This window comes from Notolepis coatsorum (assembly GCF_963971535.1).
Source record: "Notolepis coatsorum genome assembly, chromosome: 14".
In the NCBI taxonomy this organism is placed as follows: Eukaryota; Metazoa; Chordata; class Actinopteri; order Aulopiformes; family Paralepididae; genus Notolepis; species Notolepis coatsorum.
In genome coordinates this window covers 97,570,919-97,598,684 of record NC_140178.1, presented here as the reverse complement: position 1 = coordinate 97,598,684, position 27,766 = coordinate 97,570,919, and the positions used below count along the sequence as shown (strand labels likewise).

The following is a 27,766-nucleotide window of genomic DNA, read 5'->3' as shown; positions in this document are numbered from 1 at the left end:
ATGTACTGCATTCTGATACCATGGTTCATCCTGTACTGCATTCTGATACCATGATTCATCATCTGATACCATGATTCATCATGTACTGCATTCTGATACCATGGTTCATCCTGTACTGCATTCTGATACCATGATTCATCATGTACTGCATTCTGATACCATAGTTCATCATGTACTGCATTCTGATACCATGGTTCATGGCACTGGGGGAGGGGTATAATACCCACATTGCGATAACTCTGATATTTCCCGACATATACAGTAGTTTACGCAACATAGGGGAGGAGCAATCATATAAGAGCTTACTGTACATAGCAGCGTTCTAAACCATTTCTCTTGGTGCTCTATGTGGTTTCTCTTCATGTTCTCTCTCAATTGAAAATGACCTTGAAGAAAAGGTTTTCTGCCAGTGAAGTTATGTCACAGCTATTTCACGGTGAAAGTGACACAGAAGAGAATGTGAGCCAGACTACCTCTGGAAGTGGTCTGGCTGATTCTGATCACATTGTGACGCAATGTGTACTGTGTACAGGCTATTTCATAGTCCAGACAAAGCATACATTGACTGGACTCAACTGAGGTCTGCGTGGAGTTACATAATAGCAGACCTCAGATGCCACACAGGTTTAGTGAGAATTGGGGAAACAATCTAAGAAGAGTCTGGGAAAGGGATTTTAAATGGTGGAAAATCGACAATTTCATCCTGTTTGATACCCACACAGTCTAAAACCTGACAGTCTTTCTTCCTGCTTGATACCCACACAGTCTAAGACCTGACAGTCTTTCTTCCTGCTTGATACCCACACAGTCTAAAACCTGACAGTCTTTCTTCCCGCTTGATACTCTCACAGTTTAAAACCTGACAGTCTTTCTTCCTGCTTGATACCTGTACAGTTTAAAACCTGACTGTCTTTCTTCCTGTTTGATACCTGTACAGTTTAAAACCCGACAATCTTTCTTCCTGTTTGATACCCACACAGTTTAAAACCTCACAGTCTTTCTTCCTGTTTGATACCCACACAGTTTAAAACCTCACAGTCTTTCTTCCTGTTTGATACCCACACAGTTTAAAACCTGACTGTCTTTCTTCCTGTTTAATACCCACACAGTTTAAAACCTGACAGTCTTTCTTCCTGTTTGATAACCACACAGTTTAAAACCTCACAGTATTTCTTCCTGTTTGATACCCACACAGTTTAAAACCTCACAGTCTTTCTTCCTGTTTGATACCCACATGGTTTAAAACCTGACAGTCTTTCTTCCTGTTTGATACCCACACAGTTTAAAACCTGACAGTCTTTGTCCTGTTTGATACCCACACAGTCTAAAACCTGGCAGTCTTTCTTCCTGTTTGATACCTGTACAGTTTAAAACCTGACTGTCTTTCTTCCTGTTTGATACCTGTACAATTTAAAACCTGACAGTCTTTGTTCCTGTTTAATACCCACATAGTTTAAAACCTGACAGTCTTTCTTCCTGTTTGATACCCACACAGTTTAAAACCTCACAGTCTTTCTTCCTGTTTAATACCCACACAGTTTAAAACATCACAGTCTTTCTTCCTGTTTGATACCCACACAGTTTAAAACCTGACTGTCTTTCTTCCTGTTTAATACCTACACAGTTTAAAACCTGACAGTCTTTCTTCCTGCTTGATACTCTCACAGTTTAAAACCTGACAGTCTTTCTTCCTGCTTGATACCTGTACAGTTTAAAACCTGACTGTCTTTCTTCCTGTTTGATAGCTGTACAGTTTAAAACCTGACAGTCTTTCTTCCTGTTTAATACCCACAGTTTAAAACCTCACAGTCTTTCTTCCTGTTTGATACCCACACAGTTTAAAACCTCACAGTCTTTCTTCCTGCTTGATACCTGTACAGTTTAAAACCTGACAGTCTTTCTTCCTGCTTGATACCTGTACAGTTTAAAACCTGACAGTCTTTCTTCCTGTTTGATACCTGTACAGTTTAAAACCTGACTGTCTTTCTTCTTGTTTGATACCTGTACAGTTTAAAACCTGACAGTCTTTCTTCCTGTTTGATACCTGTACAGTTTAAAACCTGACAGTCTTTCTTCCTGTTTGATACCTGTACAGTTTAAAACCTGACAGTCTTTCTTCCTGTTTGATACCTGTACAGTTTAGAACCTGACTGTCTTTCTTCCTGTTTGATACCTGTACAGTTTAAAACCTGACAGTCTTTCTTCCTGTTTGATACATGTCCAGTTTAAAACCTGACTGTCTTTCTTCCTGTTTGATACCTGTACAGTTTAAAACCTGACTGTCTTTCTTCCTGTTTGATACCTGTACAGTTTAAAAACGTGACCGTCTTTCTTCCTGTTTGATACCCACACAGTTTAAAACCTGACAGTCTTTCTTCCTGTTTGGTGAAAATCCGCCTAAAATATATACCTAGGTAAATGGAATATTACTCCACTTCTACAAGGGCTATTTGCATATTCTTGGTATCTAGGTACATCTATGGACCTCAGGGAATGTATTCACAGTGTCAGAAATATTGTGTCTATTACTAGGCTTGCTTAAATTGTGATGAAACAAAGGAGAATATGAATTATAATTTTTCTTTGCATCTTTGACAGTGAATAACACCATCCTAATAATGACCAAACATAAAAAAAAACTGATCTCGTTCAGTACCTTCTTGAGATCATGTGTACAAAAAAATCGAAGGAAATTAATAAAGGGAAGATGATTAAACAGAAGGTTCTGTAGATACAGTACTGAATTCTCCCATCCGGACCAATGCAATTTGAAATATTATTATAGAATATAGAATAGGAGGCTTATAAATTACCTTATTATAGCCAATTCGCACATTTATATATAATATACATATATTATCTTTCAAATGCCCGAGTTCAATTTGGATTTAGTATCACCAGGCGTGCATAAGAACAGATAATGATATCTACTGTAATTTTTTATTTTCACCACAGTGCAACCATTTTGAAACTAATTTCAGATCTAATTGTTGCTACATGCTAACAATAGGGAGGAGAAACTAACTGCTTTCAATATTTGTCAAAAACGTTACCTTTTGTGGCTTATTATCGCGAATAATAACAGTTATTGATATTATTCATTTAGAACGCTGAACTTTGAACGCCCATAGTATCTGCCAGGAAGTGTAGTTCGGCAAAATTCCAACGCTGATCCACAGCTATAGATGCCCTCCACAAAATGGCTGCAAAAAGACTACAATTCCCATGGTTTTTATTATCAATTACTAACGTCCTCGTATGAAACCCTTCAAATAGACACTGTCTGGAGGAGGGATATACCAGACCTGGAATATGACTTTGATTGGCAAGGAGCCTGGGCAAATGTCCGACTTACATCAAGGAACCCGGATCATCAACAAATCAATCTGAACTATATTCACAGGACATACTTGACTCCTATAAGGCTGTGCAAAATGGGGCTTATACAAGACTCCAAATGCTCCCAATGTACAAATGGGGACGAAGGAACATTTATGCACATGTATTGGGACTGCCCACCAGTTAAGGCATTCTGGAAAGATGTATCCCAACAATTATCAACACTCGTATTTTGGAATATACCTGTACACCCCGCGGTATTACTATTGAATGATGTTTTTGAGTTTGCAGTGAATCCACAACTAAAAAGATTGGTTTTATCGGGTATCACAGTAGCTAAAAAACTGATCGCATCACGTTGGTTTCAACCGGAAAAAATGTGCCGAAAAGTGTGGTTTCTTACATATCTTGATGTGATATATCAAGAAATATCTACAGCAAGAATTCTGGGGCTCAATGAATCCAAAATGTCAATGTGGTTAGAAGTGGTGGAGAGAATAAAAGCTAGCTTATAATGGTGGTGTCTGGTTAGGAGTGAGGGATAATGGAGGTACTATCCAAGAGGGGGTCTGGGAGGGGGGGGTTTGAGCTGGAGCATATGTGTGTAGGGTTTTAGAAAATAGGTATTAGGGGTATATTATATACTAACATTTATATAATTGTAATTTCGCTGGATATACACTGTATACGGCTAAAATGTTATTATAGACTATTTTTGTTTTATCCTGTTTCTGTACTTGCATATATTATAACCACCTTTACTGAAAGTTTCATTATGCATTGTGTGTTGAGTACTGACTTTTAATAATTTTTTGTTTTGCAATAATAAAAAAAATATAAAAAAAAAAAAAATTCCCATGGTTCAAATCTTCCAAAATGGTCGCTGTCTTGGAATAGACTTCAGAAAATCGAAAACTTAAAACTATCTAATGGCACTTTTAACCAATTGCTAAACTAACGTATTGATGATAATATACATTCTACATGCTTTTGTGGCATGTTAGTGATGTTAATACTTCAAAACGTTTGATAAAAAAATCACAACTTATATGCAACATTAAAAAAAAAAAAATTTATGACCAGATGCCATTTTGGGACCGGATCCGGTCCCGTCGGGTGGAACAGGTTACCACACAGTTTAAAACCTGACAGTCTTTCTTCCTGTTTAATACCCACACAGTTTAAAACCTGACTGTCTTTCTTCCTGTTTAATACCCACACAGTTTAAAACCTGACAGTCTTTCTTCCTGTTTGATACCCACACAGTTTAAAACCTGACTGTCTTTCTTCCTGTTTAATACCCACACAGTTTAAAACCTGACAGTCTTTCTTCCTGTTTGATAACCACACAGTTTAAAACCTCACAGTATTTCTTCCTGTTTGATACCCACACAGTTTAAAACCTCACAGTCTTTCTTCCTGTTTGATACCCACATGGTTTAAAACCTGACAGTCTTTCTTCCTGTTTGATACCCACACAGTTTAAAACCTGACAGTCTTTGTCCTGTTTGATACCCACACAGTCTAAAACCTGGCAGTCTTTCTTCCTGTTTGATACCTGTACAGTTTAAAACCTGACTGTCTTTATTCCTGTTTGATACCTGTACAATTTAAAACCTGACAGTCTTTCTTCCTGTTTAATACCCACATAGTTTAAAACCTGACAGTCTTTCTTCCTGTTTGATACCCACACAGTTTAAAACCTCACAGTCTTTCTTCCTGTTTGATACCCACACAGTTTAAAACATCACAGTCTTTCTTCCTGTTTGATACCCACACAGTTTAAAACCTGACTGTCTTTCTTCCTGTTTAATACCTACACAGTTTAAAACCTGACAGTCTTTCTTCCTGCTTGATACTCTCACAGTTTAAAACCTGGCTGTCTTTCTTCCTGTTTGATAGCTGTACAGTTTAAAACCTGACTGTCTTTATTCCTGTTTGATACCTGTACAATTTAAAACCTGACAGTCTTTCTTCCTGTTTAATACCCACATAGTTTAAAACCTGACAGTCTTTCTTCCTGTTTGATACCCACACAGTTTAAAACCTCACAGTCTTTCTTCCTGTTTGATACCCACACAGTTTAAAACATCACAGTCTTTCTTCCTGTTTGATACCCACACAGTTTAAAACCTGACTGTCTTTCTTCCTGTTTAATACCTACACAGTTTAAAACCTGACAGTCTTTCTTCCTGCTTGATACCTGTACAGTTTAAAACCTGGCTGTCTTTCTTCCTGTTTGATAGCTGTACAGTTTAAAACCTGACAGTCTTTCTTCCTGTTTAATACCCACAGTTTAAAACCTCACAGTCTTTCTTCCTGTTTGATACCCACACAGTTTAAAACCTGACAGTCTTTCTTCCTGCTTGATACCTGTACAGTTTAAAACCTGACAGTCTTTCTTCCTGCTTGATACCTGTACAGTTTAAAACCTGACAGTCTTTCTTCCTGTTTGATACCTGTACAGTTTAAAACCTGACTGTCTTTCTTCTTGTTTGATACCTGTACAGTTTAAAACCTGACAGTCTTTCTTCCTGTTTGATACCTGTACAGTTTAAAACCTGACAGTCTTTCTTCCTGTTTGATACCTGTACAGTTTAAAACCTGACTGTCTTTCTTCCTGTTTGATACCTGTACAGTTTAAAACCTGACAGTCTTTCTTCCTGTTTGATACATGTCCAGTTTAAAACCTGACTGTCTTTCTTCCTGTTTGATACCTGTACAGTTTAAAACCTGACTGTCTTTCTTCCTGTTTGATACCTGTACAGTTTAAAAACGTGACCGTCTTTCTTCCTGTTTGATACCCACACAGTTTAAAACCTGACAGTCTTTCTTCCTGTTTGGTGAAAATCCGCCTAAAATATATACCTAGGTAAATGGAATATTACTCCACTTCTACAAGGGCTATTTGCATATTCTTGGTATCTAGGTACATCTATGGACCTCAGGGAATGTATTCACAGTGTCAGAAATATTGTGTCTATTACTAGGCTTGCTTAAATTGTGATGAAACAAAGGAGAATATGAATTATGATTTTTCTTTGCATCTTTGACAGTGAATAACACCATCCTAATAATGACCAAACATAAAAAAAAAAACTGATCTCGTTCAGTACCTTCTTGAGATCATGTGTACAAAAAAATCTAAGGAAATTAATAAAGGGAAGATGATTAAACAGAAGGTTCTGTAGATACAGTACTGAATTCTCCCATCCGGACCAATGCAATTTGAAATATTATTATAGAATATAGAATAGGAGGCTTATAAATTACCTTATTATAGCCAATTCGCACATTTATATATAATATACATATATTATCTTTCAAATGCCCGAGTTCAATTTGGATTTAGTATCACCAGGCGTGCATAAGAACAGATAATGATATCTACTGTAATTTTTTATTTTCACCACAGTGCAACCATTTTGAAACTAATTTCAGATCTAATTGTTGCTACATGCTAACAATAGGGAGGAGAAACTAACTGCTTTTCAATATTTGTCAAAAACGTTACCTTTTGTGGCTTATTATCGCGAATAATAACAGTTATTGATATTATTCATTTAGAACGCTGAACTTTGAACGCCCATAGTATCTGCCAGGAAGTGTAGTTCGGCAAAATTCCAACGCTGATCCACAGCTATAGATGCCCTCCACAAAATGGCTGCAAAAAGACTACAATTCCCATGGTTCAAATCTTCCAAAATGGTCGCTGTCTTGGAATAGACTTCAGAAAATCGAAAACTTAAAACTATCTAATGGCACTTTTAACCAATTGCTAAACTAACGTATTGATGATAATATACATTCTACATGCTTTTGTGGCATGTTAGTGATGTTAATACTTCAAAACGTTTGATAAAAAAATCTCAACTTATATGCAACATTAAAAAAAAAATTGATTTATGACCAGATGCCATTTTGGGACCGGATCCGGTCCCGTCGGGTGGAACAGGTTACCACACAGTTTAAAACCTGACAGTCTTTCTTCCTGTTTGATACCCACACAGTTTAAAACCTCACAGTCTTTCTTCCTGTTTGATACCCACACAGTTTAAAACCTGACTGTCTTTCTTCCTGTTTAATACCCACACAGTTTAAAACCTGACAGTCTTTCTTCCTGTTTGATACCCACACAGTTTAAAACCTGACAGTCTTTCTTCCTGTTTGATACCCACACAGTTTAAAACCTGACAGTCTTTCTTCCTGTTTGATACCCACACAGTTTAAAACCTGACAGTCTTTCTTCCTGTTTGATACATGTACAGTTTAAAACCTGACAGTATTTCTTCCTGTTTGATACCTGTACAGTTTAAAACCTGGCAGTCTTTCTTCCTGTTTAATACCCACACGGTTTAAAACCTGAAAATCTTTCTTCCCATGAACAAATGTCACATTTCGTCCGACCTCATCTCACATCGTCTAATCATCACAATCGTCTGACTCTGTCACGGTCGCTCTCTCCCAGCCGTCAGGCTGGTCAATGGCATCAGCAGGTGCTCCGGACGGGTGGAGGTCAAGCGGCCGGGACGAGAGTGGGGCACAGTGTGCGACGACAGCTGGGACCTGCCCGACGCCGAGGTGGTCTGCAGGCAGCTGAGGTGCGGGAGCGCTCTCAGCGCCACGACGGAGGGCTACTTCGGCGAGGGCACCGGGAAGATCATCATGAACAGCCTCGCCTGCTTGGGCAACGAGACGTCTCTGGGCGACTGCGCCCACAGGGGCTTTTACGATCACACCTGCGCTCACGACGAAGATGCCGGGGTCATCTGCTCAGGTGAGTTTGCATCTGTGGGAAGAATTCTTTTTGGTCATCCTAAGATGGGGTTTCTCAATGAGGGTGGCACTGCCCCCCCCCCCCCCCACGGGGGCGTTGAGAGAGTGTTGTTGGGGGAGCGCTGGGTGCAGAATTGTTGAAAGGGGGCGTTGGGATGCTCAAAAGGGGGTGCTTTATTTTATTTATTTATAATTTTTTCAATATCAGGACAACAACTTGACTGGAACCAGAGAGGAGCCTACATGCAGTCACCTAGGGCCAACTTTCTTTAGGCAACTAAACTGGCTTCCGGTCAATAAAAGGGTAATTCACATCAAATTAGGTCTTACACACAAAATACGGGTCCGAAATATCTATCAAATTACTTCAATCGCTTCCGTGACAATCATTCATATTCCACTAGAAGGAGCAGTACTGATTTTATTCTTCCAAAATTCAACCTACTAATGGGCACGGATACTTTTTTATATTCTGCGGCATTGGAGTGGAACAAGCTTCCAGTGGCCCTGAAAAACATTGAAGAGGGGGGAAGCTTTAGACGTGCCACAAATAAATGGCTAACCAGTGAATTGTAGAGTAGCCACGTCTAGGAAGGAGAGGGTAGGGCGTATCTGTTAGTCTCTTGATAGTATATGTAGAAGTGTTATACAGGTTAATGTTTTATGGGGTTGCTACAGTATATGTTTTTTATGATGCTCTATGTTTTTATTATGATGATCTATATTTTATTATGATGCTCTATGTTTTATTATGATGCTCTATTTTTTATTATGATGCTCTATATTTTATGATGTCTGTCCTTGTCCAAAATCAGGGACCATGGTGGAAATAAGTGCTTGCACTTTCTCATGTTTTTATCCCTTGGATGCTGTCTTTACTCCACAATAAAAATCAATCAATCAATCACAATCCTAAATCCCACTTCAGGGGAATAATAATAATAATAATAATAATAATAATAATAATAATAATAATAATAATAATAATAATAATAATAATAATAATAATAATAATAATAATAATAATAATAATAATAATAATAATAATACACTTTAGTTGTATAGCACCTTTCATACAAGAATTGCAGCTCAAAGTGCTTTACAGCAGTAACGGTGTACATTTTTTAGCAAATAAGTGTAACTTTTTAGCAAAGAAAAGGTTTACTTTCTGTAATTGTAACCGGTTGAGAGAGTCAACAGCTTTAAGTACCTCGGAGCCTACATATCCGAGGACTTGACATGGACCACACACATTGACAGTGTTGTGAAGAAGGCACGACAACGCCTCTACTTCCTCAGGCGCCTAAGGAAGTTCCAAGTCAGTCAGAAGATCCTTAAGAACTTCTACTCATGTACAATAGAGAGCATCCTGACTGGCAACATCACCTCCTGGTTTGGGAATAGCACTGCACAAGACCGAAGCAGACTACAAAGAGTGACACGTTCAGCCGAACGCACAATTGGAGGGGGGCTCCCCACCCTCCAGAACATTTACAACAAGCGTTGCAGGGGCAAGGCTAAGAGAATCATTAAAGACTCCAGTCACCCGAACAACTGCCTCTTTGAACTGCTGCGGTCAGGCAAGCGATACCGGAGTCTCAAGGCGAGCACAGAAAGACTCAGAAGAAGCTTCTATCCCCAGGCCATCAGGCTGCTAAACGAACAATGAACACTACACAACAACAACCATCAAACGCACATAGCACACACATCCACACGCACACACTCACTTTAAGCAAACACACTGTAGCACCCACTCCACACACTTTATAGCACACACTCACTTTAAACAAACACACTGTAGCACCCACTCCCCACACTTTATATTTATTGATGAAGGATTGCACTACAACTCGTACACCTTACTGTAAATTGTACCTAAATTGTACCTCATCCCATTTCTGCTTTGCACTATATAGTACTGTACATTAGTACACTGCATAGTATTGTATATTATATGGTAACTCAGTTACGTCTATTCTGCATCGAACATTGTACATATGTCTATACTGAACACTGTGACCTCATTTTCTACTTCTAAATTACATGCTATACTATGTTATTTGATACTATCTTGTCTAGCACAGTCTCTGGAGCGTAACAGTAAGAAGCATTTTGAAAGTATTCTGTACTTCTGTATGACAACTATTAAAGAAACTTGAAACTTGAAACTAATGTTTAATTTATACACACTTGGTAGTAAAAAGTTAAATGAGTAAAAGAAAATTATAATGAAGATTTGATTGGGTCCCATTGTTAGAAGCCTTCATATGACACACAACACTGGCTTAATTGACCCAACAAATTGAGCCAAATAGAAACATTAATGGCGGAGAATTTCATAGATACCTATGATGAACAGAAAATAGTCTTATTTGAGAGCTGAAAATGTAATTCCCATTGGATGTAAGGGGTTGAGGCGGCATTATGGAACATGGACATTGGATAGGGGGTGTTTAGTTGGGTTTGAGAACCACTGTCCTTCTCAATTCTCAATACGGCACCAATTAAGCCCTGAGGATACACTGGAGTTGTGTTCAGGTCAGTTCAGTATAGATTAACTGGAAGTGTGTTCAGGTCAGTTCAGTATAGATTCACTGGAAGTGTGTTCAGGTCAGTTCAGTATAGATTCACTGGAAGTGTGTTCAGGTCAGTTCAGTATAGATTCACTGGAAGTGTGTTCAGGTCAGTTCAGTATAGATTCACTGGAAGTGTGTTCAGGTCAGTTCAGTATAGATTCACTGGAAGTGTGTTCAGGTCAGTTCAGTATAGATTCACTGGAAGTGTGTTCAGGTCAGTTCAGTATAGATTCACTGTAAGTGTGTTCAGGTCAGTTCAGTATAGATTCACTGGAAGTGTGTTCAGGTTAGGTACCATTCTTCTGTCATATCCTCCAACCTTTGAGCCACTGTTTACCTTCTGTTTCCTAGGTAACCTGAGGCTGGTCGGAGGGAGCGAAGGATGCTCTGGCAGAGTGGAGATGCTCTATGCTGGCCAGTGGGGGGCAGTGTGCACTAAGGGTTTTAGCAGTGCTGTCGCTCAGGTAGGATCAGGGAGTAATGAATTAAACATAGCCAGATTACAGTAATCTGATCACAAAGTAATGGTAACTATATAGTCAGCCATAGTTACTATAGAAATACAGTAATCAAATGTCAAATACTTATGTCACTAGGCTAATTGTTGGATGACTCAAAAATATGTTTGAAGGGAAGCATTTTTATTGTCATACTGATGTTAACAAGATAACATTAGTCTGAGAAATTAACCCCAAAGTAACTGAAAACAATCAGTTATTGAATTAGTTAATACATCAGGTTATTCAATTCCACTAGACATTCCACTCGCATATTTAAAAAGGTTTTATCGTCACAGACCAACTTTAATTACATTAATAAACAGGCTCAAACATATTCATTCTACAACTCTGTACATACATCTGATTAGCACTATCACCCAGTAGTACTAATTTATGTATTTTATACCCAGTTTAATTACCTGTACATTGTATATTACTATTGCACTATTGCACTTTCCACCTGCATATATTCCTGTTTACATACAGTATCTGTAGATACTATATCTATATCTGTATATATCCCTTACCTACTAGCTATACCACTGGCCAGTATGGCTTACTACCATAGTATATTTATACCTGTATCACTGTACATACTAATACTGTAACACTGTACATAAAGTACATCCGATTGGCATTATTACTCAGTAGTACTCATTTATATATATATTCCAGTTTAATCACTTGTACGTTGTATGTTGCTATTGCACTTCGCTGTTACATTTGCACTCTGGTTGGATGCCAAACTTATTTTCGTTGTACTGTACTTGTGATGTCTAACGACAATAAATTTGTATCTAATCTAATCTAATCTAATACGAATAGAATAGAATAGAATAGAATAGAATAGAATAGAATAGAATAGAATAATAATAGAATAGAAATAGAATAGAAATACTTTAATCATCCCAAGGGAAATTTGGCACTACAAATCGCTCACAGTAAACATTTAGGTAGACGAAACAATTAGTCATGAATAAGAATAAAAAATAAGCCTAAGAATAAAGAATAAAATAAGCCTAAGAATAAAATAATAATAATAAAATACGGTCCGGGATTTACATTTCCTATGTTATGTATATACATTGTAATATAAAATATACAGTAAGAATATACAGAAATCTACAGTGTACAGTAAGTGTAATACATGTTGAAAGTGTCCTTCCCAACTCTGCCTCTTTAGGAGGTGTGTCGGGAGCTCGGCTGCGTGGATCTGGTCAGTATCCCAGAAGCGGGCCAGTACGGCTGGAGCCAGAGTGGGGCGGGTACCGGGTACCAGATCACCTGCACGGATAAAGCTGACAGTCGCTGCACACCGAGACAGTTCTTCCGCTCAGGCTGCGGTGGAGACGCTGCTGTGGTCTGCTCAGGTAAAACCACTCATCTACTGGTGAGATCCAGGGGTGTAAAGTACTTGAGTAATTTTACTTTGTTGCAATACTTAAGTACTGTTTTTGGGGGATTTGTACTTTACGCAAGTATTATTAGGTTTGTATACTTGTACTTTTACATTTCAGAGAACAAAAACATACTTTTTACTCCTAACATTTAAAATGCAGACCTACAAAGTATAAAATACAAATCTCGCAGGTCCAACAATTTCAATGAGTATATTTGTTTCTCTGGCTGAACTAACGTTAACGTTATTAATCCTGCGGCCGCTCTTTATTTAAAAACAGCCAATCAAATCCGCATCAATGGAAAATGAACCCGTCCATACCCATTACCCATGCTGATTGGTCCTTGTGCAAGACTAGAAAGCGGGGAGCTTTGATTAAACACCTGCTATCAGAAGAATAGACAGTCAGAAAAAAACTGCCTTACACTGTAATCATATACAGTAACTCTGTATGATAAGTGATAACCATGCAATACCGTATACATATTTATCCACACCGGTCTGAATATACCTGCATATAATTCCTATTTACATACCTGTATATTCTATATCTATAGCTGTATATCCCTTAGCTACTCCTACTAATTATACCGCTGGCCAGTATGACTTACTACCATAGTGTATTTAGACCTGCATCACTGTACATAATAATATTGTCACACTGTGCATACATCAGATTAGCATCATTACTCAGTAGTATTAATTTATATATATATATATAAATTCCAGTTTAATCACTTGTACCTTTAACATTACATCATGGTTTGGGGTGATGAGTGCCATCAACCTCTCGACAGGGTCGTTAAGATCAGCGGCAAGATCATTGGGAAGGACCAGGAGCCACTCAGCAGCATCCACAAGAAGCCGACAGTTAAAAAGGCCTCCCAAATACTTGAGGACAACACACACACCCTTTACACCCATTACAAACTAATGCCATCAGGCCGTCGATACAGAGCTTCATCATTAAACAAAAGGGGCGTAGGTAGCTTCGTGCCAACTTCCATCAGACTGCCGGACTAACCCCCCACCCCCCCAAGGACTTTGGACTACTTAAAATATACTCCCCCTTCCACCTGATGGACATATATCACCTGTACTACTATTATTTATTATTTATATACACATAGAACTGCTCCACATGGATTTTAATATATCATGCTTTAAGTACTGTAGTTTTAATGTAGTTGGTGCTTTTTTATATAGTGGTATTTTTACTGTAGTTTTAACGAAGCTGGTGTTTTTTTCATAGTGGTGAGTGTCTATGTATTGTGACTGTATGTTTGTATTTTAAACACTGCACAAATGAAGTTCCGAAAAACAAAATAAAGTAATTTGAAGTTGAAGTTGAAGTTGTACATTGTTAATGCACTTTACTGTTATTTTTGCACTCTGGTTAGATGCCAACTTCTTTTCGTTGCACTGTACAATGACAATACATTTCAATCTAATCTAATCTAGTTGGTGATGATGATGATGATGATGATGATGATGATGATGATGATGATGATGATGATGATGATGATGATGATGGTAAAGACGTTTAATCCCCCCTCCTGTGGTCCCCGGAGGAGAAGAGCAGACCTCTAGTGAACTGTAGACACTACTTCCTCAACTATTTCTTCAACTGTCTTTGAGTTGGACCTACTGCAGTTGAAAACAATTGAGGAAATAGCTTCTGCAGTTCACTAGACTAGGTCTGCTCTCCTCTGGATGGGGGGGGGGGGGGGGGGGGCGCCACAGAACTATTAGAGATTTAGAGAAAGAATTAGAGAAATGCATATTTAACCCTTTCACTACCACACTACAGAAGGTTAACCTTTCACTACCAAACTACAGGAGGTTAACCCTTTCACTACCACACTACAGAAGGTTAACCTTTCACTACCAAACTACAGGAGGTTAACCCTTTCACTACCACACTACAGAAGGTTAACGCTTTCACTACCACACTACAGAAGGTTAACCTTTCACTACCACACTACAGAAGGTTAACCCTTTCACTACCACACTACAGAAGGTTAACGCCTTCACTACCACACTACATAAGGTTAACCCTTTCACTACCACACTACAGAAGGTTAACGCTTTCACTACCACATTACATAAGGTTAACCCTTTCACTACCACACTACAGATGGTTAACGCTTTCACTACCACACTACAGAAGGTTAACCTTTCACTACCACACTACATAAGGTTAACGCTTTCACTACCACACTACATAAGGTTAACCCTTTCACTACCACACTACAGAAGGTTAACGCTTTCACTACCACACTACAGAAGGTTAACCCTTTCACTACCACACTACAGAAGGTTAACCTTTCACTACCACACTACACAAGTTTAATGTGGTTAATGTGGTAGTGAAAGGGTTAACCTTCTGTAGTATGGTAGTGAAATGGTTAACATACATTTTGAACATGTGAACAATAAAACTCATTCTACTCTATGTACTCTGCTCTGTTCTCCCACTCCCAGGTGGCGTGCGGCTGGCAAACGGGCCGGATCGATGCTCTGGCAGGGTGGAGTTTCACCACAGGGGCGAATGGGGAACGGTGTGCGAGAGAGACTGGGACCCTAGAGACGCCGGGGTGGTGTGCAGAGAGTTGGGCTGTGGGCCAGCCGTGAACGCCAAACACGGCGCCTACTTTGGCGAGGGGAGCGGAGAGATATGGCTGAGTAACGTGGCGTGCGTCGGCGACGAGAGCCGTCTCAGCCGGTGTCCCCAGAACCCCAGCGGATTCGGGACGCGGAGTAACCACTGTCACCACAGCGACGACGCCGGGGTCAAATGTTCAGGTAAACACATGTGTAGTGTCCTTAAGGTCGAATCTGTAATGCGGTAAACATTGCAACCTCTAGGCCAACGGTTCTCAAACTACGGGTCTCGACCCAAAGTGGGGTCGCGGGTAGGTGACAGTGGGGTCGCGCATTGGCAAAAAATAAACAAATAAAAACAAATCAAGAGAAAAAACGACAAGCCCAACTCAGATTGAGTTTTCCACCTGGAAGCTGTTTGTATTTGCATATGTCTCTCGCCCCTTCATCAACGGAGGCCGTCACAGTATTCCAATACACATCTCACTACATCCTGCGCATATATAATCGCGGAGACCACGTCTCGTCTTTTGTGTGTAACATTGACACTCGCAATGGATAGGTTTGTTGTCAGAAGCGAGAGAGAAGAAGCGCAGATTTTCCTTGCAGACAAAAACAACCCATTGGCAGAGAAATGTGCTGATAATGAAGGGCTGGCAAAGCTGGCATATCTAGCCGAGATCTTTGACAGCCTCAATGCGTTGAATCTGGGACTACAAGTTCCGGACACAGACCTGTTTGGACTCACAGCTAAGGATAACCAGCGGAGATTTTGGGGTATTTACTCAGCTTGATGGCTTTTTGGAGGAACATAATGTTGCAAAAAATTATTTGAAGCACATCATCTGTATCCACATAGAAGGGCTCATTGAACAATTTTGGAACTATTACACGGAGAGCACGGACAATTTCAACAACTGGATCCTAGATCTGTACTCACATTTCTGTTTAGTGGTTGCCAGATGCCTGTTTTTAAGTTCCAGCTGAGAGGTAGGAGCTGTAAAACATAACGGTTCCATAGCCTGAAGTCTTATGTAGTACAGGTCCAAAGTTGATAAAAATCCCATAGAAAATGTGTGTTTCACAAAGGTTTTTGTAATGTGTGTACCGGTAAAAATTCAGCGTGATTATCCAAAATGGCCGTCCACTTCCATTCATTCAGATCCGCGAGTCAAAACAAAGAGCTTGTTCTCTTCTTCTGCCCCTTTATCCTTGCAATCAGCGCCCATCTGGGATCGCTTTTGGAGCAGACACTCCTTGGCTACAACGTTGGTCAATCATTTTCGCCATCAGCGGTGACTGGTCAGTTCAGGACCATTCCCAACCGGACGCGGTCACTCGTCAGAACGGCTTGTCAAATGACGCTCGCCGGCTATTTCGTCTCGTAACTCGAGACCCGAAGCACGCAATAGGTTGAGTGTGGTGACGATCGAAAGGCGGCAAATTCAACTTTCCAACAATGTATTGGTTGATTGGCGAAAAATACAGCCCGGAGCTGGCAGACGAGTGCAAAGTGCCGCGACGTGCGTGCGAGTGCGTGACGAGGTTAGCGTATATTAATATCCTCCTGCATATCATTTCGTTTTCCCACATTGCCCAAGATTATTGGTTCTTCATTCCCAGTCTATGATTCTGTGATTCCCAGGTAATCTCCGGCTGGTGGACGGGAGAGACAAGTGTGCTGGCAGAGTGGAGGTGTTCCACGATGGTCAGTGGGGGCCGGTCTACCATGACAGCTGGGGCGGTAATGAGGCCCAGGTGGTGTGTAGGCATCTCGACTGTGGGGACGCTGTCGCCGCGCCGGAACAGCCACACTTTGGGCCGAGCAGGGCGGTGGCTGCGTACAACGTCAGCTGCTCTGGCGAGGAGAGAAATATCTCGCAGTGCTCACTAACGGCATACAACAAACCCCAAGCTGCTGTCACCTGCACAGGTATGTGGTTGAAACCTGTCACCTGTACAGGTAGGTGTAATGAGGTCGAAACCTGTCACCTGTACAGGTAGGTGTAATGAGGTTATAACCTGTCACCTGTACAGGTAGGTGTAATGAGGTTATAACCTGTCACCTGTACAGGTAGGTGTAATGAGGTTGAAACCTGTCACCTGTACAGGTAGGTGTAATGAGGTTTTAACCTGTCACCTGTACAGGTAGGTGTAATGAGGTTTTAACCTGTCACCTGTACAGGTAGGTGTAATGAGGTTATAACCTGTCACCTGTACAGGTAGGTGTAATGAGGTTTTAACCTGTCACCTGTACAGGTAGGTGTAATGAGGTTGAAACCTGTCACCTGTACAGGTAGGTGTAATGAGGTTGTCTATGTAACTGGTCTAAAGGCCACCCTCTGTGTCGTCGTCGTGCAGTGGAAGTGATGACTCAGTTGTGGCAATTCAGTGTTTAATTCTGGAAAGACATTCCACAGGCAAGAATAATATGGCATTATTGCTTGTCCACTAGGTGGCTCCAGTTCACAGGCTGCAACAAGGGAAATCAATGTCAGGAAGAGGCCTACAACGCATTGCTCAGCCCATAACTACTAGTTGTCCACATGTGTCATACAAAAGATAGTCACCATAGTTAAACCCCATTACAAAAAGTGCAGAATTGTTCACATTAACACAGTTACCACTATATACAACTCCGGTTCATTGCCCGGCAACTTATTTACAATAGTGCGTTCTTTTAGACCTGATATATTTACAGACACTGAAAGCACGTCTTATCCCTTTCAGCATTCCAGATAGTCTGGCGCGAAAGGGGAGGTGCAAGGGGAAAAACGTCACTTCGGCAGGAAGTGACGACGGCTTCAAAATAAAAGACTATGAGTAAAAGATAATAATAAACAAATTAAAGTAATAACGTTAGGGAGGGATCTTTGTGGAATACAACATTAGTATATTTTATATACCTGCTACATACTCCCCCCCTGAATTCCGCTAAAATCCTGAACCTACAGGACACACTAACTGGGACCTCCAACACTACGTCAGAACCTACAGACATGACACACACTAACAGGGACCTCCAACACACGTCAGAACCGGCACAGGTTTACATGAAGAAACGTATCTTCAGAATCAGCTAGAAGCTACCTGTCAAACAGGTTCAGAGAAAACAAAAGGGTGTACAGTCCTATGTTCCTCCTAGAATCGCTTGGTGCCTTATACACCAAACCTACCCGGCCCACTCGAATCCCATACCTCATCTGTGAACACATGTGGTAAATACGCCACTTACAGTGTCACAGTGCAAGATAAAGTGTACACAAACCAAACAAATATGCACTGACTACAGCAACTACAGTATACTGCCCATTGACCTAGACAACGTCGGTTTCCACGGTGTGAGCTAACTGCAGCCGCTACAGTACACTGCCCTGCAAAGGCTAACCGCAGTCACTATAGTATACTGCCCCTTGACCACACGGTGTGAGCTAACTGCAGCAACTACGGCAACCTGCCCTCCAACCTAAACACTTAGATACAAACACAGGACGCGGAAATCAAGGAGCGTGAGAAATGAAAAAAAAAGAATTGGCCTCTGCACAAAGCAGAGTTCCTGTGACATGACAGAGAGTTCCCGACTCTGTACTGTAGGGCACCAGCTCTGCACCAAAACAGAGAGTTCCAGTGACATGACAATAAAATTCCAGGCTCTGCACGCTGCCATTTCACCACACCACCGCAACTGTTGTCAAACAGCTAACCAAATAACGATCAACAATCCCAATTATACTATTTACATGTATTAAATCACCATCAGAAAAAAATTATGAAGTCCCCTCTACGACATAGGGATCCATCTTCCTCCTCTCACTACAAAACGAGCTATCAGGAAAGAAGGGAAAAAAAATTACATATATATTCCACTAATCACAAAAAAAAAATCTCCAAATGCTTCAGCACCTTTAACAAAAACAGAAAAACAAAAACTGACCACCAGTCCTTTTCAACAACTCAACTTTCTTCTTTTTTCAAAAAGAACACGATGTCCTCTTTTCTAGAAAGAACACGATGTCCTCCTTTTTTAGAAAGAACACGATGTCCTCCTTTTTTAGAAAGAACACGGTGTCCTCCTTTTTTAGAAAGAACACGATGTCCTCTTCTCTCTTCTTCTTAGAAAGAACACGATGTCCTCTCAACCGTGACACAGTCACTTCGACACAAACCTCCCAAGGGAACTTTCTTTTTTTTTCTTCTTCTTCCTCCTCTTCCTCCGACCTCCGATGATCAAGCTGGCCTTGACCCTCATTGCAAATTTTTTTTTTAGTGATCACAGCATCTTTCTTCTGTAGTTCTGTTCGACGACCTCCCGGTGACCAAGCTGGCGTTGGTTCTTGCGTATCCGGTCACTGGCACCACTGTAACTGGTCTAAAGGCCACCCTCTGTGTCGTCGTCGTGCAGTGGAAGTGATGACTCAGTTGTGGCAATTCAGTGTTTAATTCTGGAAAGACATTCCACAGGCAAGAATAATATGGTATTTTAATTTGTCCACTAGGTGGCTCCAGTTCACAGGCTGCAACGAGGGAAATCAATGTCAGGAAGAGGCCTACAACGCATTGCTCAGCCCATAACTACTAGTTGTCCACATGTGTCATACAAAAGATAGTCACCATAGTTAAACCCCATTACAAAAAGTGCAGAATTGTTCACATTAACACAGTTACCACTATATACAACTCCGGTTCATTGCCCGGCAACTTATTTACAATAGTGCGTTCTTTTAGACCTGATATATTTACAGACACTGAAAGCACGTCTTACCCCTTTCAGCATTCCAGATAGTCTGGCGCGAAAGGGGAGGTGCAAGGGGAAAAACGTCACTTCGGCAGGAAGTGACGACGGCTTCAAAATAAAAGACTATGAGTAAAAGATAATAATAAACAAATTAAAGTAATAACGTTAGGGAGGGATCTTTGTGGAATACAACATTAGTATATTTTATATACCTGCTACATCTATACAGGTGTAACAAGGTTGAGACCTGTCTTTTGCACATGTACTGTAGGTGTAATAAGCTGCTGTCATTTGTTCAGGTACTGTAGGTGTAATGAGGTTGAAACCTATCGTCTGCACAGGTAGGTGTAATGAGGTTGAAACCTGTTGTCTGTACAGGTAGGTGTAATGAGGTTGAAACCTGTCTTATGTATGGGTAGGTGTAATTCCCAGGTTCCCCTGAGGGTCCTCCCCCATCTCTGGGCCCTGGTAGTCAGTTCCCTAACCCCCCCCCCACACACTTTCATGGACTTTCATTCATTCATTCATTTACATCTGATTTGCAGGTAACATGAGGCTGGTGAATGGTACAGGTGGGTGTTCTGGTCGGGTGGAGATTTACCATGACGGCCAGTGGGGGACCGTGTGTGACCGTGACTGGGATTTGAAGGACGCTGAGGTGGTATGCAGACAGCTGGGCTGCGGGAGGGCTGTGGAGTTTAAAAGCGATGCCTTCTTCGGACCTGGTGACGGAGAGGTATGGATCAGAAGTGTCGAGTGTACCGGCGACGAGGTTGACCTCACACACTGCCCCCATAGCGGATTTGGAAATGGATGTTGGTTTCATGAACAAGACGCTGGGGTAATATGTAAAGGTAAGGCTGTCATAGTTATCTTTATGTATAGTAGTAGAATAAGTAGTAGTAGTAGTAGTAGTAGTAGTAGTAGTAGTAGTAGTAGTGGTAGTAGTAGTAGTAGTAGTAGTAGTAGTAGTAGTAGTAGTAGTAGTAGTAGTAGTAGTAGTAGTAGTAGTAGTAGAAGATGTAGTAATAGTAGTAATAATGATAGTCGTAATGGTAGTAGTAGTACTGATAGCAGTAATGGTGGTGGTAGTGATAGTAGTAATGGTAATGGTAGTAGTAGTAATGATAGTAGTAATGGTAGTAGTAGTAGTAGTAGTAGTAGTAGTAGTAGTAGTAGTAGTAGTAGTAGTAGTAGTAGTAGTAGTAGTAGTAGTAGTAGTAGTAGTAGTAGTAGTAGTAGTAGTAGTAGTAGTAATAGTGGTAGTAGTAGTAATGGTAGTAGTAGTAATAGTAATAGTAATGCTAGTAGTAGTAATGGTAGTAGTAGTAGTGATAGTAGTAATAGTAATGGTAGTAGTAGTAATGATAGTAGTAGTTTGATTGATTGATTGATTGATTTATTGATTGATTGATTGATTGAAAAGTTTATTAACAGATTGCAGAATGGGTACAGTACAGTACAGCTCAATACATACAATTGTTAAGAGGATGCAGACCTGAGAAAGACTTTCGTCTTGTTTCCATCAGGGTCCCCCATTTTCAATTCATCATATGACCCACATGACATACAGATAGACAGTACTGCTACATCTATACATTTATGACATACCAGATTTTCAAATACAGTACTGTTTGTGATACTAAAAAAATCCAGAAGAAGAGTATATACATTTGACATAGAAACTGTGCATTGGGGGAGGTTGGGTAGGTGGGGTGGGGCTGTACATTGGAGGTGGGGGGGGGGGGGATACTAGTAGTAGTAGTAGTAGTAGTAGTAGTAGTAGTAGTAGTAGTAGTAGTAGTAGTAGTAGTAGTAGTAGTAGTAGTAGTAGTAGTAGTAATAGTAATGATAGTAGTAGTAATGGTAGTAGTAGTACTGATAGCAGTAATGGTAGTAGTAGTGATAGTAGTAATGGTAGTAGTAGTAGTAATGATAGTAGTAGTAATTATAGTAATTATCGACTCCGCTCCAATCCCATCTCTTATCTTCTCCATCTCCACCTCTTCGATACCCCCCTCTCTCCTCTTGAACCTCTCTCCACCTCTTTGTCCACTCCCCCCTCTCTCCTTCTCCCCTCTCCATCTCCTTCTCCATCCAGGCCGTGCCTAACCTCAGCCATGGACTCACCAGGAATCTGGTCTGACCGACCTCATGTAGGAAGGACTGCCTCCCTCTTAAGCCAGACCATTAGTCCATTAGAGTTAGACCATTATGCAGCTAGCATCAGATAACGTTTCACAAAAAAAGATGTAACCCCTCTTTAAAGCTGTGTATATATATGCTACATAATACAAATGTACTGATGTTGCCATGCAACTAGCGTCCCTCTAATGAGTGCAATAATAAAATTGTTGTTTACTTGTTAAATGTGTTGCCATGACTTTTTCTTCCTTCATTCCAGTCTTTATAGCCCAGTAATATTTTAGGGAATCGTGCATTTTACTATAAAAGCATGACATTTGACACACTGTTAGAATATGCCCTAAGAAAGATTTTTAGCTACATCACAGATCACAGATTTGTCTTCTGGTAACCATGGCAACCATTTTCCAAAATCGCAGCCACCTGCTGCTATTTCACCAGTAACTCAGGTTCTAGACCACCTAGGATCTTGTTTCTGGTGGGTAATCCTACATTTACGATTTCATTTCAAACCTTTATTTAGACTCGAAAGGCAACTGAGTTTTCCCTCATGTACAGTCACGTGGCGTGTACATACATGTTAAGCAAAACATAGAGTTAAGCAAAAAAAGGCATACAAAATCACGCAGCATATACAATCATAACAATTATTCTTTTTTAGACCCCCCAGTTTTTTAAATATAGGCCTCTACCAAATGGTTGAGATGCTGCTTGATGGTAAAAGTACCTAATACATAATGATACATCATGTATAATACAATTATATGATAATTTAATACCTGCAAATACAAAAAAGAAAGTAAAAAAAGTTAAATTACAACAAGTCAAGTAAAAAAAAATACATTGGTTTTTCCTTCAGTAGGCCACAGTCTCTCTTCTAGACCAGTCAGGAATTGGAGATGCACCTGCACAGGTCAAGGGCGTATCCAAATACCGTTGTGACCTGGCTGGGGTCTTGTAACAGGTGAACCAGCATGTCAGAAAGATCAATGCCACCCATATGCTGATTGTAGGTGTAGCCGGTCTCGTATTGCCTTCGACTCCTGTTAAGGGATTGCCCTGAGCGAGTCTCGAACCCCGGTCTCCCGCACCGCGGGCGACATCGCAGACCACTATACCAAGCGGTGAATTCACTTCTTGGTAACGTGTCTGTATGCCTTTAAGGGGGAGTGAGTTTAACTTGCAGTACCGCTAACGTCCACAGTCACTTCACAACACTTGAAGTCCATCGTGACTGTGGATATACTCGCGGTACCTCCGTTACATAGGCAGGAATGAGCGATGGACAGCAGGGACGTCTTTGCTCCACGGTTGGACACTTGAAAGAGGCATGATCCCACAGGCATTGCTCAGGAGGGTGACACATTTGCTGTCATACCATTTGACTGCAAGTACCCCTTCAGCAGACTTGTAATCAAGAGCTCCACGTCCTCTCTTCATCAGCTCCTTGTCTTCTATCAAGCAAGCTCCACCGATGCGGTTTAGTCGGACAGTGCCGATGCACTAAGTTGATACCCAGAACTAGTGAAGTAGTCGTCACAGAAGACAACTGAAAGCCGTGGCTGTGTTGTGGTTTTGGATAACGTCATCACCACTTTGCTCCCTGGAGGTAGCTCCTGCTCTTCCTCACTCTGGAGAACTTGCCTTTTCTCAGTCCTTGCCCCACAATGGTGGAATGAACTACCCACCACAGTTAGGACAGCGGAAACCCGTCCAATCTTTCGCCGTCGACTAAAGATGCACTTCTTCAACCATTATCTGAAATTAAATATATATTTTTTTACATAAAATTAAATCTAACCCTAACTAACCTTACTGTCATGCACTTGTCCTAATAAACTAACCTACACTGTAGCACTCAACACTTTGATGAACATTGTTACTCAGCTGATTGTATTGGCGGGGAGTGCCAGCCCTTGTGCCTTTATATGACACCATGACTTCATCCGCGCTGTGCCTGTAAGTGGATGGGATGAGGAGACACTGCTTACGAAGCATCTCAAAAAGGGGACGGGTTTTGTAAAATCGGTCGGGGCTGCGATCATACTGTTGATTATGTGCAGGCATACCCTCTAATGTAAATTTTCTTCCCCTTCGGATTTAAATTTTTTATGATGTTCTCTCTTTCTTACATAGTACCCTATATTTGTATGTCTCGAAATGTCTTGATGAATTGAAAATGGAGGACCCTTATGTAAACAAGATTGAACACAGACAGGCAGGTAGTAGGTCAAACCCAATGGTGGGTATATTTATTTGAAAGCAGGCAGGACTAGGGAAAGGAGGAGGGGCCAACGCTGATAGGGGTGCTGAGCAGAGTCCAGGGTGAGAGGGTTAGAACAGGCTGGAGCAGAGGTCCAGGGTGAGAGGAGGTAGAGCAGAGGTCCAGGGTGAGAGGAGGTAGAGCAGGCTGGAGCAGAGGTCCAGGGTGAGAGGAGGTAGAGCAGAGGTCCAGGGTGAGAGGAGGTAGAGCAGGCTGGAGGTAGAGGTCCAGGGTGAGAGGAGGTAGAGCAGGCTGGAGGTAGAGGTCCAGGGTGAGAGGAGGTAGAGCAGGCTGGAGCAGAGGTCCAGGGTGAGAGGAGGTAGAGCTGGAGCAGAGGTCCAGGGTGAGAGGAGGTAGAACAGGCTGGAGCAGAGGTCCAGGGTGAGAGGAGGTAGAGCAGGCAGGAGCAGAGGTCCAGTGTGAGAGGAGGTAGAGGTCCAGGGTGAGAGGAGGTAGAGGTCCATGGTGAGAGGAGGTACAGCAGGCTGGAGCAGAGGTCCAGGGTGAGAGGAGGTAGAGGTCCAGGGTGAGAGGAGGTAGAGGTCCAGGGTGAGAGGAGGTAGAGGTCCAGGGTGAGAGGAGGTAGAGCAGGCTGGAGCAGAGGTCCAGGGTGAGAGGAGGTAGAGGTCCAGGGTGAGAGGAGGTCCAGGGTGAGAGGAGGTAGAGGTCCAGGGTGAGAGGAGGTAGAGGTCCAGGGTGAGAGGAGGTAGAGGTCCATGGTGAGAGGAGGTAGAGCAGGCTGGAGCAGAGGTCCAGGGTGAGAGGAGGTAGAGGTCCAGGGTGAGAGGAGGTAGAGGTCCAGGGTGAGAGGAGGTAGAGGTCCAGGGTGAGAGGAGGTAGAGGTCCAGGGTGAGAGGAGGTAGAGGTCCAGGGTGAGAGGAGGTAGAGGTCCAGGGTGAGAGGAGGTAGAGGTCCAGGGTGAGAGGAGGTAGAGCAGGCTGGAGCAGAGGTCCAGGGTGAGAGGAGGTAGAGCAGGCTGGAGCAGAGGTCCAGGGTGAGAGGAGGTAGAGGTCCAGGGTGAGAGGAGGTAGAGGTCCAGGGTGAGAGGAGGTAGAGGTCCAGGGTGAGAGGAGGTAGAGGTCCAGGGTGAGAGGAGGTAGAGGTCCAGGGTGAGAGGAGGTAGAGGTCCAGGGTGAGAGGAGGTAGAGGTCCAGGGTGAGAGGAGGTAGAGGTCCAGGGTGAGAGGAGGTAGAGGTCCAGGGTGAGAGGAGGTAGAGCAGGCTGGAGCAGAGGTCCAGGGTGAGAGGAGGTAGAGCAGGCTGGAGCAGAGGTCCAGGGTGAGAGGAGGTAGAGGTCCAGGGTGAGAGGAGGTAGAACAGGCTGGAGCAGAGGTCCAGGGTGAGAGGAGGTAGAGCAGGCTGGAGCAGAGGTCCAGGGTGAGAGGAGGTAGAGGTCCAGGGTGAGAGGAGGTAGAGGTCCAGGGTGAGAGGAGGTAGAGGTCCAGGGTGAGAGGAGGTAGAGGTCCAGGGTGAGAGGAGGTCCAGGGTGAGAGGAGGTAGAGGTCCAGGGTGAGAGGAGGTAGAACAGGCTGGAGCAGAGGTCCAGGGTGAGAGGAGGTAGAGCAGGCTAGAGCAGAGGTCCAGGGTGAGAGGAGGTAGAGGTCCAGGGTGAGAGGAGGTAGAGGTCCAGGGTGAGAGGAGGTAGAGGTCCAGGGTGAGAGGAGGTCCAGGGTGAGAGGAGGTAGAGGTCCAGGGTGAGAGGAGGTAGAGCAGGCTGGAGCAGAGGTCCAGGGTGAGAGGAGGTAGAGGTCCAGGGTGAGAGGAGGTAGAGCAGGCTGGAGCAGAGGTCCAGGGTGAGAGGAGGTAGAGGTCCAGGGTGAGAGGAGGTAGAGCAGGCTGGAGCAGAGGTCCAGGGTGAGAGGAGGTAGAGGTCCAGGGTGAGAGGAGGTAGAGGTCCAGGGTGAGAGGAGGTAGAGGTCCAGGGTGAGAGGAGGTAGAGCAGGCTGGAGCAGAGGTCCAGGAGTAGGGATTGTGACATGAGAGCTAGACGGGATTGTGACATTACATGTAATAAAACTGAAAACATAGCTTTTGCAATACAATACCATGTCTAAATGTATCTCAAATTGTATTAAAAACTGAAAATCCATAAAAATCTGTGTTGTTGCTAATCATACATATGCTAGCCTGTTTTTTTAACAATAATTTGTGATGCCATCACAAACACTGGCATTTAAAGGGTACAAATAAAAAAAATCCTGCACCAGAATGCAGGAAATGAAGTCTTTGTAACAAAGAAAATCTGGGGACCCCCAGACCCCCTGCTTAAAAAGTGGCCTGACTGGGGCTATATTTTGCACTATATTTCCTGGCCTGAATGATTTCCCCAGTCCGGCCCTGGTTAAAAGCCTCCAATGCGTATTAGTGTGTGTGCGTTTGAACGTTTGCATGTTTCAACCATACATTTCCATTTATTAAAAAGAAATTATAATTATGAATATTATGAATATTATTATTATTATTATTATTATTATTATTATTATTATTATTATTATTATTATTATTATTATTATTATTATTATTATTATTATTATTTATTATTATTATTATTATTATTATTATTATTATTATTATTATTATTATTATTATTATTATTATTATTATTATTATTATTATTATTATTATATTTTTACCTCCTATAATAGTGGGGGTCGCAGCTCTCTGACACCGTTTTTTTTGGGTCGCGGCCTGAAAAGTTTGGGAACCCCTGGTCTAGCCTGTACCCCCCAGACATGTTGCTGGCCCCGTCAAAACAGTATCCTATCAGCCTGCCTCTCCATGGGCAGGTCGAGGCATAAAAGTCTTTTATACACAAAAACAGTGTCTCTGCTGTTGTGTCTGGGCCGGGCATTGTAAAAACCCCAAAAGAAGTTCTGAGCTTCCAAGTTGTCATCGGCGAACTGTATATTACACGAGAATTGTTCTTTTCCAGTGAGTGACATCAGTGGTTCCGTCAGCGCTCAAGCCAACAAATGGGCTTTTGGATGCTTTGCCTCTAATTTGTCGCTGAATATCATGGGCAAACAGCTGTAAGATTTCGTTTTGGATGTTGTTGGACATCCAGTTGTCTCTCTTTTGGAGCCAATTCTTCAACTCGGGATCAGACTCAGTGCGCACTCTTTCCATCATGAGCTGCCATAACACCCCATCCCTATTTGCATCACCCCTCAGTGGAAGCCCCTGGCGCCCGAGGGGGGGTATAGGGGAACAGACTCAGTTAACTCTTCAATACCTGATGCTGAGGCTGAACCTGTCGTCTCTGTCTCTCTCTGACGTTTATCAGATTTAGTGGGACTGTCACTGGGACCGGCGGGACGTTTCGAAAATAAATCTGAGATTTTTCTGCGAGTGAGACATTCTGTGCTAGCTAAGTCTGACTACTAGCTAAAATCGACTGACTGCGCAAGCACTGTATCACAGTAGCTCA

The 27,766-nt window shown here is 42.0% G+C and overlaps 1 protein-coding gene across 1 annotated transcript in view; it reads left to right on the top strand.

Annotated features, from left to right (window-relative positions):
- The window catches only part of LOC311240669 (scavenger receptor cysteine-rich domain-containing protein DMBT1-like), a gene marked incomplete at both ends in the record, with an annotated part of 98,350 nt that overhangs the window by 19,460 nt on the left and 51,124 nt on the right, over positions 1 to 27,766 (top strand). Inside the window, 5 exons of the mRNA XM_084329242.1 lie at positions 7,808 to 8,116; positions 11,046 to 11,158; positions 12,378 to 12,564; positions 15,078 to 15,398; positions 16,843 to 17,130. Of these exons, the coding sequence (XP_084185368.1) occupies positions 7,808 to 8,116; positions 11,046 to 11,158; positions 12,378 to 12,564; positions 15,078 to 15,398; positions 16,843 to 17,130 (1,218 nt within the window). The remainder of the gene's footprint in view (positions 1 to 7,807; positions 8,117 to 11,045; positions 11,159 to 12,377; positions 12,565 to 15,077; positions 15,399 to 16,842; positions 17,131 to 27,766) is intronic.